At 40.7% G+C, this 16,919-nt stretch overlaps 1 protein-coding gene across 3 annotated transcripts in view; it reads left to right on the top strand.

Moving 5' to 3' along the window:
* Positions 1–16,719, top strand: part of LANCL2 (LanC like 2) — a 44,661-nt gene extending 27,942 nt beyond the window's left edge. For 2 of the 3 annotated variants that reach the window (XM_032235566.1, XM_032235564.1), the window contains exons 5-9: positions 662–808; positions 4,397–4,579; positions 5,794–5,970; positions 7,053–7,125; positions 13,805–16,719. In XM_032235566.1, coding sequence (XP_032091457.1) covers positions 662–808; positions 4,397–4,579; positions 5,794–5,970; positions 7,053–7,125; positions 13,805–13,920 — 696 coding nt within the window. In that variant the 3' untranslated portion in view covers positions 13,921–16,719. The remainder of the gene's footprint in view (positions 1–661; positions 809–4,396; positions 4,580–5,793; positions 5,971–7,052; positions 7,126–13,804) is intronic. The other variant, XM_032235565.1, reaches the window with a different exon arrangement.
* The last annotated feature ends 200 nt before the right edge of the window (positions 16,720–16,919 follow it).

Here is a 16,919-nt window from a genome sequence, read left to right as displayed (position 1 = left end):
TGGTTTTCTGTTGCAGTGTATTTTGGGCGTGCACAGTATCAAAGGACATAATGTGGTTCATGAAAACATCCACATTGCCTTTTGAAACCTGGAAATACTCCCTATTAAGTAATGGTGAAGTTAAAACAATAACTTGATATCAGCATTCAAGAGCAGGAAAGAAGAATGCTTAGTTTTCAGAAAATTATAGAATATAAACCAAAAGGTCCCGGGGTAGGGGGTGTCTTAACCAAAGATGAATAAGTCTTGTTTTCCAGCATCTAGCCTTGTTGAAAACTTATAAAAACTAGTAATAACAAGATAAATAATTCAGGGGTTCTGAAATAGTCTAGAAATGAAGGAAATTAGTGATAGCAAGAGTGCTGTCCGAATAGGTAATGTATCATTATTCCAACAAACGTAGATATTTTAGTATCCCCTCTAGCTTGCTAATAAAAGTGATTTTGTGGGTGATAAAATATTGCATTATATAGAAAAAATGACATGATAGCTTAGGAAATCTTAGGGGCTATCTCAGAGTAGAATTGATTCCTTTGTATCCAAGGAGCCTCTTAGAAAAGACAAGCACTGCAGGAATATATTTGCATTGCTTAGGGGAAATAATAATTAAATTAAAAGATGTACTATTAGATTGGTATTTTTCCTCCTCTGTCTGCATAAGGTTGTGGAATCCATCATTGAATCAGGGAAAAACTTTTCCAGAGAAGAACGAAAGACTGAGCGGTGCCCATTGCTGTACCAGTGGCACCGGAAACAGTATGTGGGTGCAGCCCATGGTGTGGCTGGGATTTACTACATGCTTATGCAGGTGATGTTCCATGTTTGAATAGAAGAGAATACCTGTAGCTCAGAACAGTTGAGTGCTTGGGGTTCTTTGAGCATGGTTGTTTGCTCCCAGTTTAGATATTTCATTACCCAACTACGTAACATCATCAATGCTTTTCTTCTTGGTTGTTCCTTGATTAGCATATTGTTTTTCTGTGTGATTTTTTTGTCTGGTGTTAATCCAAAATTGGAGGACCGTCCAGACCATCTTAAGTAAACCAAAAGTCCTAACAGTAGAAGAAAAGAAAAAACCCACAAGAATTATCTATAAAATAAATAAAATATAGAATAAGGACTGTAACAAGCACTATGTATGGCAGCCAAGCAGAAGACTAGCAGAGCACATTCATGAACACCAAGTAGCAGTTAGAAGACAAGAAAAGTACTTAATCTCACAACACATAGACAGACTCAAATCACAATTTCAACTGGGTCACTGTGAATATCAAAGACCAAACTAAATCCAAGAATAGTAGAGAATTCCTGAAGCATGGCAATTAGACAAATCAGCTATCAATGAATGTAGAGATAAGCTACATTTACACATCATTCAAAAGAGCCAATAGAATGCTAAGAAGAAAACAGAAAAATACAATATCCTTTGCAGCAATATACACAAAATAATGGCCGATTAATGCCAGACCAATAATCAAGCAGAGAACAATAGCCTATCACAAAATTACCAACACTGGCAGAATAAGCTACTGAGGGAGTAAATGTTATACTCACTAGCACAAATGATGCTTCCTAGTTGAATGAAAGTTCTTAAGCAAACCAACCTCAGCACCAAGGATTTCAGGATGTTCCAACTGTTCCATGTATTTGTTTTTTGTTCATCTAATTCTATAAAGGTCACTTTTTGTCTGCAGCTGTCTGCTTTTCAGACTATACTAAAAGGAATTCTTTAATTCCACCTTGAAATATTGCTCCACTGCAGGAACGTGCAGTCAGGTGAGGCAGGGGAAGCACAGCCTCACCACTGACATCATGAAAAGAAAAAAATGTAAAAGGAAAAAGGCGAGAGCTGAGGTTAGGCTGAGCTAGTTGCTGCTTCACTGTGAATGAGGCTGCTTAACTGTTTAAAAAAGCCTCTAAAAAGGGCCCTCTATCATGAGGCAGGAAAACTGCATGCCTCATGTAGTCTGACCTTTTAGGCATTTTATGATCGCTGGAGCAGAGTTAAGCAAGGGTTAAAAGCCTAAAAAGTCCAAAGGTAGGTGAGGCACACAGTTCTCCTGCCTCATAGTAGAGAGCGCTCGTTTGGGTGGGGCTTCTTTAGAGGACACGAGGAAAGAGCACAGTTGAAGTCCTCTGAAACAGCTGGAAAAAGTATGTGTGGGTCGGAGGGAGGGGAAGGAATTCAAACTTCATCCTCCTGATGCTATGCGGGGCTTTGGGCAAAGGCTGAAGGGAAGGACCTTGGCTCGCTTTTGCTCTCCCTCCCCAAGTGTAGTTTGATTGCAGGCAGAGCCACGTTGCCTTTTCAAACCTGTAATCAGTGAAGCTGGGCTGGATCCTTCCGGGGCTGGGGGAAAGTGTGTGTGCTCCAGCATGGCTCTTTGCCTGGTTTCCTGCCTCCTCCTGTGGTCTCCTTGCTGGTGCTCTCTCTCTCCAAGTGTAGTGACTTCCTCCTCAGGCCCCAATCCATTTATACACACATACACACACACACACACACACACACACACACACACACACACACACACATCTGGATAAAACTATATAAGCCCAGCTTCACTGATTACAAGTTTGAAAAGGCAATGTGGCTCTGCCTGCAATCAAACTACACTTGAGGACGGAGAGCACAAGTGAACACTGAGGAGACCATAGGAGGAGGCAGGAAGCCAGGCAAAGAACCATGCTGGAGCACACACACTTTCCCCCAGACTCTTTCTTTCGGAAGGTTCAGATTGGCTCCCCTCCAGCTTCTCTGCCTCTTCTCTCACCCCAGCCTGCAAGCAGGAGGTGAGTGTGTGGGTGTTATTGCGTTTCAGGCATTTCCCACCCAGACAGCAGGCTGCATTTGCAATGGTGGAGGTGTTTGGGGAAGGCAGCAGGGGAATGGGGGAGGGGGGGTGGCAGAGGAGCTGCTTTTAAGCCATTGGAAAATATATCCAATCCAACTTCTGTTTTTGTGTTTGTTTGAGAAAGAATGAGTGAGAGAGGGAAGGAGGTAGGAGAGATAGTCCAATCCAACTTCTCTTTCTGTGTGTCTGTGTGTCTGTTTGAGAGAGGGGGGGGGAGAGAGGGAGGGAGGAAGGAGGGGGAGGGAGAAGAAAAAGAAAGAAGGAAACTTCTTTCACAAAGGAGAAAAATCATGCTATCGCTTTAAATCAGAACTGAGCATGCCTGGCTGTGGAATTCTGGGAGTTGAAGTACACAAGTCTAAAAAATTTTGAAACCTACCACTATGTCAGTGCCTCACCAGCCATAAACCTCACCGCACGTCACTGCTCTACTGGGAGAGTACAGAGCTTTTATTGGGGAATCCTTGTTTGGGAAGGGAAGCTATTCAATAGTGACTGGCAGTTTCTCAACATTGTGGGAAAAGCCATTTATTCCTGTTCAGAACCATTATAAACAGTGAGCAAGATGATTACTTAATTTTGGAGGACAGCTCAGGCTTGGCCCTGAGTTCTAGAATGAACACTGCCTCTCCAATACTCTGATCCTGCACTCAATACACTTTTGCTATTTCTATTAATCTATTTCTTGATGAGGCCAAGAGTTTAAAGTAGCTCTAAAACAATACAAAGAGAAGCCCTGGCTGAAATGAAATATTTGCCATCAATTGCCTCCATAGAGCAAAGTCGTTCTTGAACTGCTGCTTTTGCATTTTGCCATTGGCCAAGTATTGATATAAGCTGGGCTGTTAAGAAAAGGGAAAAGGTGTCCACATTGGCTCCAGACAGTGGGGTGGAAACAAAAGATGAACACATTGTGGTTGGATCCCAAATGTACATCTGTGAAGGTAATCCACATTATGAGATATAAAAGCTTAAGATATTATAGAAAGAGGAGGAAGCGATGACTTGGTCGTATAAGTAGTAGCATATATGCAAACCCAGAATCCTAATTTGTGGCTTCCAAATGAAGTCCCGTTCATGCACATCTTGATTATGTATTGTGGCCCTTGAATACAGATTTCAAAGATTTATAGAGCTATTTCACAGCAAATATATATTGTTGCATATGGAATTTGTGCATAGTAACCTTGCTATCCTAGTTTAATGTGCAAGCCAAAATCATTTGTCTTCAAGTATTTTACTATTGCAAAATATGGAAACACCAAATATGTAGGAAAGCTAATATCCCTCTTGGTATATATGAACAAGTTATTATTCTACTTTTCACAGAAAGCTAAGTGAATTGTATTGTTAATATTGTTAAAATTCTTGTAATACACAAAGCAATACATAGTGAGCAAAGGGAAATTTAGATAAATTAGGGCATTTGTTTTCCAAATCTTCATCATGGATATAGGTTCATCAAATTGTGTGATCAAAAGATTTCATTTTTATGACAACGTATTCTTTACTGGGTGAAAAAAAAATCTTACTTACTTTTGCAGCCAGCAGCTAATGTTGAACGGGAGACATTGATGGAACTTTTGAAACCAAGCATTGACTATGTGCGGCATAAAAAATTCCGATCTGGGAATTATCCCTCATCCTTAAGCAATGAAACTGACAGGTTGGTGCATTGGTGTCATGGGGCACCTGGAGCCATCCATATGCTCATGCAAGCTTATAAGGTGCGTCCTTATTTGAGCCACACAATGATAGTAAAAAATATGTGCTTTGAAATGAAAAGCAATTTTTCAGACTTTTAATATTAGCCTATGTAGCACATACTATCCATTCTTCCAACACTTTGCAGTGTTTATTTTATATTTTATAAAATGTAATGCAGTTTTTATTCCTCTGTGGGTTAATCAGGTTAATCTTAAAATTGAATTAAGTTACAATGCTTGTTTCCCCATAGTTGAGACAAACTCTGTTTTAAATGAAGTTTAAGCAAAGCTGCATTCTGGCTGTTTCTTTTATTAGTTCTGTAGCTTGTAACATAAAAATGTATATTGAATATTATAAATTGAAGCTATATCTTGTTTTGAGAAGCTTTCAATTTGGATTTAGACAGTGGGGTGAGACAGAAGACAACAGATAAATTACATTAGACCTTTGAAGTCTTTAGCTAAAAATTCGCCTCATCAAAGAAGTTAGTTTTTAGAAGTTTTGTCAGCCTCAATACTTTCATGTGCTCAGGTAGCTATGGGAGTAATGGTACTGAATAGGGCTTTTGCAAGCAGTTTGAAACACCTGGATGACAGTTCATGTAGATGAGCAATTCTGCAGAGATATGTAAATGTAGATACTCTTTTCACAAAGAATACTCTTTCCTACATAAAAGAATATTCCCCTGCCCAGTTCCATGGCAAAGCATATTTCATCCCTCCACAGAAAGAGTGCAAATAGTCTCTGGAGATTTATTTGCACAAGTAGCTTGATTTACAGCTAGTAAATATTCCAAGCTAAGATAGACCCCCCCCACAAGTTGCTTGTAACCCAGAATCAAAGTTCTAGTGACCACCTCCCTCCCAGTACTTAGGTGACATTTTAGGCACTCAGCAGTGCCTCACATTTATCTCTGTTTGCAGTATCCTGTGGGCACATAATTACAATTAGTGATGTTTTTTTGCCAGAAAGCAATGTTTACTGCCAGCTTTTAGCAAAAAAAAACAAAAAGCCCCATAGAAAACAATGTGTTTTTCCTAACAACCATACACTTTATGACAATTGCAAAATCAGACATGATCATGTAGTGACTCGTTTAAAAACCTTAATGACCATAATTGCAGGCTTAATTGCAATTGTAAGTAGAGGACTACCAGTTACAAAACCATTTCCTATCTTGTACTGAGGTTTAGTAAAGAATGGCATCTGATTTTATGCTTCTTGATATCCACAGATCTTCAAGGAAGATAAATATTTGAAGGATGCTATGGAATGTAGTGATATCATTTGGCAAAGGGGGTTGTTGAGGAAAGGATACGGAATCTGTCATGGAACCGCTGGAAATGGCTACTCTTTCCTGTCTCTCTATCATCTTACTCAAGATAAAAAGTATCTTTACCGAGCTTGCAAGGTACTTTTTTCCTCTTTGTTTAGAGAAACACTAACCCTTTGTTCTTATTGATGTATCCCTGACACATTTCTTTTTTTAGTCAAATCAAACAAGAAGAATAAGCTACTCTATATTTCCATAGTCAGAAAACAATTACTGCATAAAAGTACCATTTAGTTTTCTAACAGAAAGGGCTTCATAAATCAAGATTACATTGAACACAGTAATCACAATTTTCTTTTAAGTCTTCCAGTTGTACTAAATGAAGAATTAATTTGATTGCCCTCTGCTAAAATTATTGCCACCTAAAGGGATAGTAAGGAAAACAGATGTATTGCCCAGAATCTATATTTATGACTATTGCAGAAACCAACAGACAAATCTGTATTCGGAGGTGCAATGTAGGCTGCTACCAGCCAGCCATGTTCCCTTCCAAAGTGTTCTATTTCATTTCTCAACTGTGCCCATAGTTTTCCCCATTTCCACCCTCTCCCCAGCCAAGTATTTAGTCTCTCTTTTCCACCTCAGTTGTCTGTCTACTGAAGATGATAGGCTAGGTAAGCACAGGAATCTATATTTGCAAACTTAAAAGATGCTGCTAATTTGATTGGGTTTGTTTGTTTAAATGCAAGAATCTGTCACAAAATCTATTAGCAATTGTTAATAGAGGCTAGGGAGAATCACAGCTGATTTTCTTCCCAATTAAAAAAAGTTTCAATGAGGAATTTGATTTTTACCTTATTTATTCAGTAATTTTAGTGGAGATATTTGGAATTAAGGAGCAGGAGTGTGCATGATAATGTTGATAATAATAATACAATTTATTCTTAAAATAAATTTGAATTTAACTAAATGAGGGTCCAAACTAGGGATGGCCTTTATCTTCTGACAGTTCAGCAGTTGAATTTTTGAATTAATGACCTGTAGGTAATTTCTTGCTCACTAGAGCTCATTATATAAACTGCTGATCATTTTCTCTTTAGAATAATAGAGATTAACATCACTATATGGTCTGTAATAAGTGCAGAGTTACATATTTATTTACGTATATTATTTAGCAAGAAACTTACTAATTCTCCTATTTATTGGTCATATTTTCTCAGTTTGCTGAATGGTGTCTAGACTATGGTGCACATGGATGCCGTATTCCTGATCGACCCTACTCATTGTTTGAAGGCAAGAGCTTGTTTTTTGAATTCTATATTCATAAATAATCATAAATTTGCATCCTAGGACTATAAATATAGATTTGGATGTATGTAAATTTCTGATAAACTGAGTGGGCTGCAACCAAAATACTTGTACCTGTCAAGCTCTGAAAGCCTTAAAGCATTGGTTTTATTTTGCAAAATGCATATGAAATGGGATATCAGAATGCTTAAGCCTCCCACCCACTCCTCCCTGAAGTGCTAGGGAAAGGCGGCGGGACACTCCATACACACACCACACCCTCACCCACCCCCAAACTTACTTCGCTGAGTCCCGGCGAAGCGAGAATCCCCCGAGCTTTTCCCGCAGCTCGACTGCGATAAACCGCCCAGGTCTGTTGGGGGAAAAAGTGCTAGAGCTTCAAGTCGGGACGCAGTTCCGTCTTCCTCCCAGGTATTTCCCGCCCTTCCCCCTCTCTCGGGAGCGATTGTGACGGGTGTGGAAACGAGTCCCAGCATGTTGGGGGAAAAGGGTTGCACATCAAACCCGGCCCTGACGGCTGCCGCCAAAAGAGCGGAGCAGGAACCTGTTTGAAGTTTGAACCTGGAGCACCCAGCCCTTCCTTTCCCTTCCTCGGACGAAAATAAAGGCAAGTCCTGTTGCGCGGCTGTTCAACCAAAAGCAAAAACAACCCGCTGCAGCTCCTGTTTCAGAACTCCAGTTGCTCGGGATGGACGTGGGAAATGGGAAGCCCCGGACTTCGCCTCGCCCATGGGAAAAAGTTAGAAGTGGAGAGAGCAAACTTCACTCCAGACACCACGTAGCTACTCCTCACAGGAAAGCACCCGGGGAATGATCTGGATGAACAGGGTCTTCAATGCGGTGTAAGCTTTATAAGTCATCTTGTGATTTCAGCAAAGGATTGAAAGGATCGATCTGCCCTAAGGAAGAACTTTGTACAGGAAAGCAGAACAAAAAAGAAGCGAGAAGAAAAAAGACATAAAGAAAGCAGCAAATAGATTTGCAACCATCCTACTAAAAATCCAGCCAGTGCCTGCCACGCTGACCCTGGACCCGGCCACCGCTCACCAGCGCCTCTGTCTGGATGCTCCCCCCCTCTCTTTCCCTTACGGGACATCTATTTTTTACTGTTTCTAATTATTTTAATTGCCTGTCTATTCAGGAACGGCATTTTAGCTGGTTTGCTGGGTGTATGAGTGTAAGAATGTGAGAGAAAATGTGCCCACTTTTAATTTATTCTATTGTATTTTAGTAATTAGTGTGGGGTGTGTCTGAAGAGAGTGTTTGATCGGTAAGTATGGTAGGACCGGGGATGCGACCTGGAGTCCCCTCCACTGAGTGCAAAAGCAGAAGTGGATGGGGGCCCAGACTCACCTCCCGTCCTGGTGTGAATGGAATACATGACCTGCCGGGAAGAAGGGGGGCCATTGGAGAGGGGGAGGGGTCTACGGGGATAGGGGGACGTCAGAGCATTTCGGTCACAACTGGGAGGGGCAGATATGACGGGAGCTGTAGGGCTAGCCATTACCGGGGAAGAAAGACTCGCTACATTACAGTGATTGCTTGTTCCGGCACCTCAGGCTCAACTCAAGGATCTGGTGTCAGAGGAGTACAGGGCCCTGGTCTCAGGTTGTTGTTGTTAAATGTCAGGTCGGTTGTGAACAAAGCCCTCCTCATCCGGGATCTAATATTGGACGAGGAGGCAGACCTGGCATGTATAACCGAAACCTGGCTGGGCCAAGAGGGGAGTGTCCCCCTCTCAGAAATGTGCCGAGATGGGTTTCAGGTGCTTCACCAACCACGACACCAAAGAACGGGTGGGGGAGTAGCAGTTATCGTCCGAAGGTCGTTAGTTCCTCGCAGGATCCCTGCCCCAGAGATTGTGGGGTGTGAGTCTCTCCTCTTGAAGTTGGATGGGTTCAGTTGGGCTTGCTGTTGACGTACCTGCCTCCCAGCTGCGTCACGACAGCCCTGCCTGTGCTACTAGAGGCAGTAGCTGGGTTGGCGGTGGAGTTCCCCAGACTTATAATATTGGGGGACTTTAATCTGCCGTCTCTCGGTGAACACTCAGATGGGGCACAGGAGTTCATGGCTTCCATGACAACCATGGACTTGACCCAGGTAGTTCAGGGTCCGACTCATAAGGCGGGACACACGCTTGACCTTGTATTTCTCTCGGGGCAGTGGAGACGTGATCTTGATTTAAGGGGAATAGAGACCTTGCCCTTGTCATGGTCAGATCACTCCTTGCTGAGGCTTGACTTCATGACACTACTCTCCCATTGCAGGGAGGCGGAGCTGATTAAGTGTTTCCGCCCTAGGCGCCTGATGGACCCAGGGATTTCAGAGGTAGCTTGGAGAGATACCTGACTCCCTTGTCGGCAATCCGGCCAAGTCTTTGGTCGCTGCCTGGAATAGTGCGGCGGCTGGAGCATTTGATCAGATTGCGCCTTTGAGGCCTCTCCGCGGCAGCGGACCCAGGAGGGCACCTTGGTTTACCGAGGAACTCCGGGAGATGAAGCGCGAAAAGAGACGCCTAGAGCAACGTTGGAGGGCTAGTAACTCTGAGTCTGATCGATCACTATTAAGAGCCTTTGTTAGGACTTATCTAGTGGCGATACGGGCGGCAAAATGTATGCATTTTTCTGCTCTTATTGCGTCTGCGGAATCTTGCCCAGCCGCCCTGTTTAGGCTGACCCGCTCCCTCCTGAAAGGTGAGGAGGAGGGGGAATCCTTGCAGGGAAGAGCTGAGGAGTTTGTTCAGTTTCTGTCGGATAAAATCACTCAGATTCGGACAGACCTGGATTCCGCTTGGGCAGTACCAGCCGAGATGCTGAGGGCTAGTCTTAATCAGATTTTTTGGGATGAGTTTGAATTTGTCAACCCTGAGGAAGTGGACAAGGCCATGGGAGCGATGAATGCCTCCACCTGTTTACTGGACCCATGCCCGTCCTGGCTGGTTTCGACCAGCAGAGAGGTGACACGAGGCTGGCTCCAGACGATTATCAACGCATCTTTGCAGGAGGGTTTTTTCCCGCAACCATTAAAGGAAGCAGTGGTAAGACCCCTCCTCAAGAAGCCTTCCCTGGACCCAGCTGTTTTGAAAAACTATCGTCCCGCCTCCAACCTTCCTTTTTTAGGGAAGGTTGTTGAGAAGGTGGTGGTGCTTCAACTCTGATGGACCTTGAATGAAACGGATTATCTAGACTCCTTTCAGTCTGGTTTCAGGTCCGGGTACAGCACGGAAACTGCTTTGGTCGCCCTGACCGATGATCTCTGGAAGGCCAGGGATAGAGGATATTTCTCTATCCTGGTGCTTCTTGACCTCTCAGCGGCTTTCGATACCATCGACCATGATATCCTTCTGCCTGGGGGAGGTGGGAGTGAGAGGCACCGTTTTGCAGTGGTTCTCCTCTTACCTCTCTGACAGGTCGCAATCAGTGTTGGTCGGGAGGCAAAGGTCAACCCCTAGGCCCCTCGAATGTGGTGTGCCGCAGGGTTCGGTCTTGTTCCCCCTCCTATTTAACATCTACATGAAGCCGCTGGGTGAGATCATGCGACAACATGGGGTAAAGTATCATCAGTATGCCGATGATACTCAATTATATCTTTCTGCCCCTTGCCAGCTCAGTGAAGCGGTGGATGTGATGTGCTGATGCCTGGAGGCTGTTAGGGTTTGGATGGGGTCGAACAAACTTGTGCTCAATCCCGATAAGACTGAGTGGCTTTGGATGTTGCCTCCGAAGGACTGTCTGGACAGTCCATCCTTAACCCTGGGGGGAGAAAATTTACGCCCCCTCAGAGAGGGCTCACAATTTGGGAGTCCTCCTGGATTTGCAACTGAAATTGGAGCATCATCTGTCGGCTGTGACCAGGGGGGCCTTTGCCCAAGTTCGTCTGGTGCACCAATTGCGGCCCTCTTTGGACCGGGATGTGCTTCTAACAGTCACTCATGCCCTTGTCATCTCAAGGCTGGATTATTGTAACACGCTCTACATGGGGCTACCCTTGAAAAGCGTTTGGAGACTGCAGTTAGTTCAGAATGCGGCTGCGCGGGCGATATTGGATGTGCCGAGGTACACCCACGTTACACCTATCCTCCGTGAGCTGCACTGGCTACCTGTTGGTCTCCGGACGCAATTCAAGGTGTTGGTTATTACCTTTAAAGCCCTACATGGCTTAGGGCCAGGATACCTTCGAGACCGCCTGCTGACACATACCTCCCAGCGGCCAGTAAAATCCCATAGATTGGGCCTCCTTCAGATGCCATCGGCCAAACAATGTCGGCTGGCAGGCCCTTGGAGGAGAGCCTTCTCAGTGGCTGCTCCGACTCTTTGGAACCAGCTCCCCCCGGAAATCCGGACCATACCCACTCTGATGGCCTTCAGGAAAGCCGTAAAAACTTGATTGTTCCGGCAGGCCTGGGGCTGTTGACCTCACTGTTGAGGTCCAGCCCCGACTAGAATGAATGTATGAGGGGTGTCTGTTGTTTTAAATTGTTTTGTCGTTATGTGCTTTTTATATTTCTTGTAAGCCGCCCGGAGTCATTTGGGATTGGGCGGCATATAAAAACTCCAAATAAATAAATAAATAAATAAATAAATAAATAATAAATAAATAAATAAATAAATAAATAAATAAATAAATAATAAAAAATAATAATTGCATTCCAGATGGGTTTGGTGTGTAACTCTAAAATTCCCAAGCATGTCCATGGCTGGTGGCTGGAAATTTGCCAAACTTTAATCCAAAATTTCTGGAAGGCAACAGATTGAAAAATGTCTTTGGATTTGGAGAAAAAATTTCCAACTTCATAGATCCGGATGAGTAGAAAATCATTGAAGTGGATGATAGTATATAACTGTATTCCCTTTTCTATCACACAGCAACTCATTGAAATTAACAAGGCCTAAGTGAGCCATATTATTTTCAAAGGTTTAATTTTCAGATTTATTTAGAAGTAAATTAAAATTCACAAGCACAAATCTCTGCCTTCTCAGAAATAAGTCCAGCTCAGTGGTACTAAGGTACCACTAATGTAATATATGATGGTGTTGCCCCCTAATACCAGCTAAATCTAAGCATGTCACATTTTCTTTTAGACTGCAGACTATCCTGCAGCTTGTATTTTTCCATAGAAAACACATCCCCAGGATAAAATATAGCTAATCCAAGATCCATGACTGTAGTGCTTTTTTCCTATCGGTCAATAAGCATGCTACAGCATTTTGCATCCCCCATATTTTCTAAGACTCTTCCAAGGCAGCTCCATGTATAGTGCTCTAGCTGTGTGATGATAAGAGAATAAATTACTAACATCAGAGCCTCTTGCTTTAAAACCCTTATGGCTATAGCTTCTGCTTGCCCATCTGAAGCAATACAAATCCTCAGCTTGCGGACTTGCTCTTTCAGAGAGAGTGCCATCCCATTAAATTTAAATTAAATTAAAACCAGAACTGATAGAAAGCCTTTCCAATAAATTATTCTCCTTGAGTTCAAGCTATTTTGAGTTTAAGCTATTTTTTTCCCTTCCCTAATCTAGCAATCTCTAAATTTTGCCAAGCTCTCAACAGAATCTTTGACTTGACTCAAACTGAAAATATATAACTGCATATCATCAGTTGATGATACTTCCTACCACAGACAGACTCTCTGGGTGATTGAATATTTTAAAAAAGAATGAAAATGACCAACCCTGGCCAGTATACAAGGAAATATCCATTGGGCCAATCTGCCCAATCTACTTCTCAGAATAATATAAATCCAGTATAGAAAGGATTTTTATCTCAATAGATATCCAGAAAGATACTATTGTAAATGATACTGAATTCTGTTTAGAGGACTAGGAATATTTTCTAGTGTTGGTGACCCTGGAGCACTTTCTCTCCATCCAGATCTTGGCATACATCATACACCAGAACAACAGTGCTACTCCCTTTCCAGCCTGGACCTGAATCCTGACAGAAGAGGGTTCAGAAAATCCTCTTCCTCTAGAGCAGTGGGTCTCAACCTTCCTAATGCCGTGACCCTTTAATACAGTTCCTCATGTTGTGGTGACTCCCAACCATAAAATTATTTTATGTTTTCCGAACTTTTTTTTTGAAAATATGTGTTTTCCAATGGTCTTGGGCGACCCCTGTGAAAGGGGTCCCGACCCACAGGTTGAGAACCACTGCTCTAGAGCATTTATTTATTTATTTATTTATAAATAAATAAATAAATAAATAAATAAATAAATAAATAAATAAATAAATAAATAAATAACTTATTCCAGGAAGAGCTCTTGCAGGGATTCCCATGTAATTCTTAATCAGCATAATATTGCAATGGGCAAGTTGTGAGTTGATTTTTTTAAAATGCTCCTTAGACTCTTCCAAGAACATACCACCAGTTTTCAGCACTAATTTCTTTTTCTTTAAGAGATTAAAAAAGTAAGATATTGGTAGGTGCTATTTTTCCAGGAGAGAATTTGATGACCATTGTGGTTCTTTTTTAACTCTTTCTCCAAGTTATGACCTCTGTATTAAAATTTTTAGTCTTAGGTAAACTTGCTTAACAGCTGTATATCTTAATGAGAAAGGATTGAGTTAAAGCTAGTCCAGTTTCTCCCCAAAATATCTGCCATAATGCCCCTGTTAAAGTTATGAATAAAGATGCCACATTTCTTTTGAACTTACTTTTTCAGGTATGGCAGGAACTATCCACTTCCTTTCTGACATCTTGGTTCCAGAAAAGTCTCGCTTCCCAGCATTTGAACTTAGTCCCCAAATGAAAGAAAACAAAGAGGAACGCAACAGCTAAATGGGAGCTGAAGGTGGTGCCAGAGGCAACATGACTGCTGAGTGCTTAAAGTATATTGGATCAATGTTGGAGTCCAAACAGCGAGATGCAAGACAATTTTCTTGGCTCTCCTTCAAAGGACTGTGTTTGTCATTAACGCATGAATGAGAGAATTCCATACCTTGGTGTTTCCTTATAAGAGATATCTTTAACAGTGACAAAGAGCAAATTTCAGTTTGTTGGGATGTTTCTTGTTTGGCTTTCACAATTGTATCTTAAGGTCTTTCAAGTGTTTGCATGTTCTTGGTATTGTCTGTCATTTTTCTCTTTGTTTGTTGCAAAGCTGAAAAGCATTCTGTAATATCTAGTCCTGTTGTTTTTTTCTGTGCATGGCTGTATTAACAACACAGTTTTTTCTGCAGCTGACAAGTACATGATGACAATAGGACCAGTCTGTTGGACACAATAAATGAATGAAGCAGGAAAGGCCAGATACTTAAGTCACAGAATCCTTTCGCCAGGAAATAAGTTCAAAGTTCTAGAGCATTTTGTTTACTCCTATCACAACACAGAAGTTTTAAAGTTCTATGTGCTTAAATTGCCCTGATCTCATTCTACAGAATCTAGAAATACTTGGTTTCTAGATGCATTATACCCAACATTTTTACAGTTATTGTTTCCTTCAATAGGGAACATATTTATGATTTCATCCAAAGCACAACACTGACATCCTATATTCATTTCTCTGGAATCTATGGATCCAGATTATGGGGGCAGTTTAAGTGCACTGCAATTAAATAGGATAACATAATTTTCCCCTTTTTTCTTTATTATACTTGTCCTCCACCCAGCAATTCTGGGCTGTGCAGAAATGTTTCTTTAAAATTTGTTCAACTAACACTTTTCTATTTGAAATAGACTTATGCCAAGGGATAACATTTGCTTGGTTACTACTTTGCTGTTGGATCTATATTATAAATCTTAGTTTATTAAAAAAAATATTACCCCTTTGATAGTATCTCATATCTGTATTTGATTATTGTGTTTGGCAGACAACCAAACAAACCAAAGGGGAAAAAAAGAATTTATTCTCATTTGGTTTCTCAATGGAACCCAACTGACACATTCTGATTAAAAGTCAATCATATAAATATAAAAATACATGCATTGTTTAAAAAAAACCCATATAAATAACTCATTTTTGTCATTTCATTTTTTTAAACTTCATTATCTTTGCATTCTTCCATTCAAGAGCTACGTAATTGAGTAGATCACTTAAACTTAACTTTCTCAATAAATAAATGGTTATTTTTCATCTTTCAAAACCTCTTAAAAAATCTAAATAAACAAGATTTGTATATCATTTAGAAGAAGAAGGCTACTGTTAAAATTAATTCAAAACTTTCCAGTGATTGAAAGATAAAATCCACCCTTAGAATGAATATTTAAAAGATTTATCAAACTTTTTTGGTGGTCATTGTATTGTTTCTAGTCTAACATGAAAGGGTAATTTCACAGTTAGTAACACTTTTTGAAGGAGAGATGGTGGGCCTGGGAAGGAAAAACTGCTTGCCAAATATTTTGCAGTTCAGATTTTTCTGGAAAAAAGACAGCAAGATACAGAATAGTTGAGCAATTATGTTCAACCTGCCCCATTTGTAAAAAAATTTAAAATAAAAGATTCCAAAATTTCCCCAAAAGTCTGACATGGAAAATTATTTCCACTTTCTTGATTGCATTGCTTTATACCTGTATTAGTATGCTCATTCCACAGGTGTCTTTTCCTTAAGAAATTTGCAACACAACACTTTTATATTAGAAATCCTAAACTGTACTCCAGCTTTAGACACTTCACATTTCTCATGCCAGCTGTTTTTTCTGGCAGTTTAGTTCCAACAAATCTACAATGAACTAGGCTGGAGATGATTTATTAAGTAATTTCCTTTGTAACTGGCAGCTCAAATTTTACAATTCAATCTTCTACATATGTTGCTTACAACTGAGATCTACTCTTAAGTGCTTAGAATTTTTATACCTGTTTGGAAGAACAATTCTCTGACAGAAATATATTATTGAGAATTTTTCAAATGAGGAAGATTGAGTTATCTTTGAAAATGCCATCTTTTGAGCTACCATGTCTGAATATTTCCTTGTTTTAAAATATTTGTAGTTTGCTTCTAAATGAGTTTGCAGAGAAATGGGATTTCTAGCTTCTGACTACTAAACTTAGTTATTAATCTCAGAACTAGGCAGACCATTGATTTTAAACATAGTTTTATGAAAGTTTCTAAGACGATTTGCTTTACATCTGATTCATACATCTGATTTGAAAGTACGTTGTAAATCATTTGCCAACTGAATGCTGCTGGGAATTAGCCCTGAATGTCCTTGCAGGCAAAGTATAGAGCTCACCATTTCTTTTATATGAGGACTTGAACAGACAAGTCTGAGTCAAAAAAGTGAAGTTCTGCTTGTCAACTGTCTATAAGTGAAAAGACAATGTGAGTTGAGTAAATGGACATTCATGGTACTATGAGTAGTAGGTGGCTGAGAAGTAGACAGTCCATTTCTATGATAGATAACGTTAGGGAAATTACAGCAAACCAAAAGGCTAAACTGACATTGACTAGGAGGACAGAAATTGATTTATTTATATCTGCCCTAAGTTGTTATACCTAATAATGTATTCATTATGCAAAGACTTCTTTTCCAGTTCAGATTCTATTTGGGCCATTAAATAAATGGAAATGCATTGCTGCCTTCTTTGTCTTCAAAGAATGAGTACAGGCTAATTTAATATACAATTGTATGAGAGAAAGTAGAAATACCAAACTCCAAATTTTGTCCAAAACTAACTTTATTTTGAAGGAAATAGCTTGTAAACTACAGGTTTGCACAAGTAGCTCATCAGTCAGAATTCTAGCTATTATGATTTACATTACCATTGCTACTAATTTGTACTGAAATCTTACTAGCTGGCTCTGTTGCTTACATGTTTGTTAAAAAATAATTCATTCCTG

Source organism: Thamnophis elegans, chromosome Z, assembly GCF_009769535.1.
Source record: "Thamnophis elegans isolate rThaEle1 chromosome Z, rThaEle1.pri, whole genome shotgun sequence".
Taxonomy (NCBI): domain Eukaryota; kingdom Metazoa; phylum Chordata; class Lepidosauria; order Squamata; family Colubridae; genus Thamnophis; species Thamnophis elegans.
This window is presented reverse-complemented; position numbering and strand designations above follow the sequence as displayed.